The sequence below is a fragment of the Apaloderma vittatum genome, unplaced genomic scaffold, assembly GCF_000703405.1.
Source record: "Apaloderma vittatum isolate BGI_N311 unplaced genomic scaffold, ASM70340v1 scaffold35817, whole genome shotgun sequence".
NCBI lineage: Eukaryota > Metazoa > Chordata > Aves > Trogoniformes > Trogonidae > Apaloderma > Apaloderma vittatum.
This window is the reverse complement of record NW_009726260.1, coordinates 20,360-24,388: the sequence shown is the minus strand read 5'-3', so window position 1 is coordinate 24,388 and position 4,029 is coordinate 20,360. Positions and strand designations below refer to the sequence as shown.

The 4,029-nt window shown below is 43.2% G+C and overlaps 1 protein-coding gene across 1 annotated transcript in view; it reads left to right on the top strand.

Annotated features, from left to right (window-relative positions):
• The first annotated feature begins 1,809 nt into the window (after window positions 1-1,809).
• Window positions 1,810-4,029, top strand: part of ARIH1 (ariadne RBR E3 ubiquitin protein ligase 1) — a 20,426-nt gene continuing 18,206 nt past the window's right edge. Inside the window, exon 1 of the mRNA XM_009873218.1 lies at window positions 1,810-1,876. Within this exon, the coding sequence (XP_009871520.1) occupies window positions 1,869-1,876 (8 nt within the window). The 5' untranslated portion in view covers window positions 1,810-1,868. The remainder of the gene's footprint in view (window positions 1,877-4,029) is intronic.

Here is a 4,029-nt window from a genome sequence, read left to right as displayed (position 1 = left end):
TGTTCCAGCGAGTCTTTTGGAGTGCCCTGAGAATTTTGACAAAATGGCTGCTTTCCTCGGGTTTCGTTCCTGTCTGGGTATCGAGAGGCTTGCTGCGCTCGGCTCGAGGCGATCTTCCTCGGCATCGACATGTAAAATTGAATAGGTGGCTGTTGCAAATTAGATCTGCTGTTTCGGCTTTCATCAGGCCTCGTTAGGGGAGAACGGAGTGTTTGAACATGTTCGCTTTGCCGGCTGTTTCTGGCTGCTTGACTTGTTGGAGTTTGTCTCCATAAACAGAGAATGCCCTTTGTAAAAGCACGCTTCTCTCTGCTTGCAGCTTCGAGCCTAAGTAGTAATCCTGTCTGAGCAGCAGCATAGCCTGTTCATAACTAATCTTTGTGGCGTAAGAGTCCTAGACGATAATCCTGTGCGCCAAACGAGAAGCCCACCCAGGTTCAGAACAGAAGCTGTAATATACCGGTGCTATATTTAAATACTCTGTTAATTTTTACAGAGAGTGAGTGTCCAGAGCAGTTGCTGAGGGCTCGTACAGCAGCAGCAGGGTTGAGAGAGAGCTGTTGAAACTGGGGTTGAAACATCGAATTATTTTTGTGTCATTTTAACCCCACGTGACTGAGTTCCAGGATGTAGATGCTCTGTGGTGGTGAACCTCTTGTCATGATAGATGCTGTGATTTACTCCTGCAAAGCTACTCCCGAATAATTATTCTCCAGTGCAGGGAGAAACCTGTCCATTGTCTTTAGAAAGAAAAGTGAAAGACCACTGCTTGGGTTTGGCAGTACTGGTTTTTGGGTTTTCTGCCTCATCCTGTGTAGTGGATTTGCTGTCCTGACTGTTTATGGGGCTCCACATGGGCTGGATCAGGGATCTGGTCTAACCTATCAAAAGCTGCTTTTGTTCTTTTGAAGTGGGGAAAAGTGTCTTAATTTGTCTTTAAACAAGCTGTACTGCTCTTAATAAGAGTAAGAACACACTCTGCGGGGGCAGAGGGGTGCCACTTCTTATACTATAAACCACCAGACTAGTTCTCGGGGCTTGGATTTTGACTCCAGGGCTTTTTTTTGGTGAACGTTTCATTGGTGTCACTGCCGAGAGATGCTGTCCTGCTTGTCCCCTCCTGCCCTCTCCCTTGTCCTAATGCAGCCGTTTGTGTGGTCAGGCAATCAGATTCAGTGAAGAAACAACTTAAAGGAGCAGGGGGCAGATTAATTTCTGAGCCAGTCTTTTGCAGGGTAAGGTGACCGAGTGGGCGCAGGACGTGCAGGCGCGTGGTTGAGGATAAGGATGGGGTGGGATTGCTGCTTTGGGTGGCCGTGTTGACTCTTGGCAGCTTCAAGTTGAGGCCGTAGCCCCCGGGTTCAGAAAATCGCATTGCTCGTTTATGTCCTACTTTTCAACAGCTTCAGAGCGTCCATCGGAAATTCGCCCCGAGGCAAACTTCCATTTTGGTGTCAAATGGCAAACGCACACTCACTGTTGCCTTGTGCATGGAAACAGTCTGAAACCGAGCCTGGAGAGACTGGATTTAAGAAGCTGAAACGTGTTTCTGGCCCACAGTGTAACAGAAGCGGTGTGGATCTTTGTGTATCTTGGCTCATAACCGTCCTGTTTTAATTTTTTGTATCTGTTGGGTAAAACTCATTTCTAGTACGGTTTAGTTACCATGTGTTGTCTGCACAGATTACATGATGGGACACACCGGTTTCTCCATTTTCTTACTCAAAACTCTTGCCTGGTGTCCTCATAATGGTATCCACCTTGGTCGAGTAGTTATTTATTGTTATTTTTTCCTTTCTTTTTTCTAGAATCCGGCAACTATCACTCGAATACTGCTTAGCCATTTCAACTGGGATAAAGAGAAGCTGATGGAGAGGTAAGCAGCTGCGTTTCGCTTCAGACCTGTGAGAAATGCTCATTATTAACGTGAGGATGGATGAACACACAGTATGTGCCAGGAGGATCTCTTACTGGTGATCATGGTCTTTGCTGATCTTAGCAAGGGTTGAGACATACCTTGTCGTTTGGTACTTGGTCACGCAGAGTGGGAGAGCAACAGATTTTTCAGTCTGTTTGATAGTTTTGGAATTTAAATATTTCTACTATCCCAGGATAATAGATTTAGAACACTGTTAGCCCCTTTGTGTAACATTTTCAGCTAGTGGTGGTACCCAGGTACCTCTTGTTTGGCCTAGATTTTTTTTTTTTTGCTGAAGCTATTATGGGTTTTTTTTACAGCTTTCTAGTCTTTGCTTTATTTTCCTGAGATTGACCTCTTTTAGTTAATGTTGAAAGGATGAAAGCTTCATGTTACAAATATAGTCACATTGAGGCTATTTAACTCTGGCTTCATGTGTTAAACATTCTGATTTAGCTCATTCTCTGTAACATGTGTCTGTTCACTTTTTCACTTTGTATTTGAGTTTCTTGTGCTGGTTTTTTTTTGGTGAGGCTAAAGTTCATTCCCCTTGGCTGCCTCCATCTCACTTTGAGGTGCCTCTGTGTAGGTGTACTAAAATCTCGTAAGATTGCCAGCACTTCAAAAAAAATTGAGGTGTGGGTTTTTTTCACAGGGTGCTGTCAACCACTTCTATGTGAAGTATTATTAAGGCTTTTACAGTTTCCAACCAAACCACTTTAAGTCTGTGTAAATATTTACAAAGTCCACAGGTAGACATTTATTCTTGGTACGTGTTCATTAAAATACTTCTCTTAATTCTATAGGATTACCCCTGTGAGTAGTATAATGGGTGCACCTCGTTTGTGCAGACCTGTTGCACACTAGTCACCGTTCTGGTGCCGATTGACGTCCTGTTGTATTAGAATTACTTAAACACTGACTACTTTATTTTTTTGTTCTTAATTGCCCTTCTTGCAGACACCAAGCAAAAGCGCTTATGCGTGGTCTTCTTTCATGTCAGGCGAATCTGTGTTCTGCGGCAGCGTTGGAGGTTTAAATATGTTGATTTTTCTTCCTGGGGGATTCTGAAACAGTTGAGCTCGTATAAATTTGGCCTCTTTTCCTCCTAATAACCATTAGGATGACTTCCCAGGAAATTCCTGTTGGTGCCTGCAGCCCGGGTGGGTTTAATGCCTGCTGAGATGTAATGTTTGGATGCAGTTTTTGATTTCACACCAAGTCAGAACTTGAACTCCTTTGCCTAATGGTGTGTTTTTGCAGCACCTAGCCAGTGTGTGTTTTACCTTAGTTCATGGTGAGTCAGCATGACCTAACAGGCAGCCTTATCAAACTTTGCCTGTAGTAAAGCAGATAAATGAAGCAGCTTCTTTTTTGGTAAGCGGTGAGGACTGAGTTCCTGAGATGAGTATTTCCATGTTTTGGAATGTGCAAACCTCTTCAGAGCTTTTTTTTTTTTTTGATATTGTTACACACTTTTTTAATAAGCAGGTTGTTACTGTCTGTACTAGCTTTGTCAGGGAATAGTTTCACGATGTTATTAAGAGGGGCAGATCTCTTGCAGGTATTTGTTCTGCTTGCAATGAAGTAAGAGCTGCAATTGAAAAACTGCCCTATCCTGCTGACGAAGCGCTAATTTCACTGTGTCTGAAAGCAGAATTGGCATTTTTGAGGTAGATTTGTTTGTGGTGTGGAGGTAGGTAGTGGAGGAAGTACTCGAGTTCAGCTTCTGAACATGCTTTGGAGAACGAAGTTGTTAATGTTTTTTTCCTGTGTCTCACGAGCTTAGTTAGTAGAGACAGGAGACTAATGGTTACAGATTGACCAGGAGACCTCAGAAATAAGTGAAGGAAGAGCTTTAGCTTATAACTATTTTTTTTTTTTAAATCACCTTCCAATTTTACTCTGGCTGAGAGCATTTGTCCCTCCTGAGGGGAGGTTTGGGGATGAACCTCCTTGTGATGAAGAGACTTAAAACGCAGAACTCTTGCTTTATTTTTTAAAAAGAATAGTATTTCAGAAAGTAACCAAAGGCCCAATTTAGTCTCTGGAGGTGCAGACAGAGAGATCTTGCAATCCCCTTGTAGGTGCTTATCATGGTGGCCCCATGT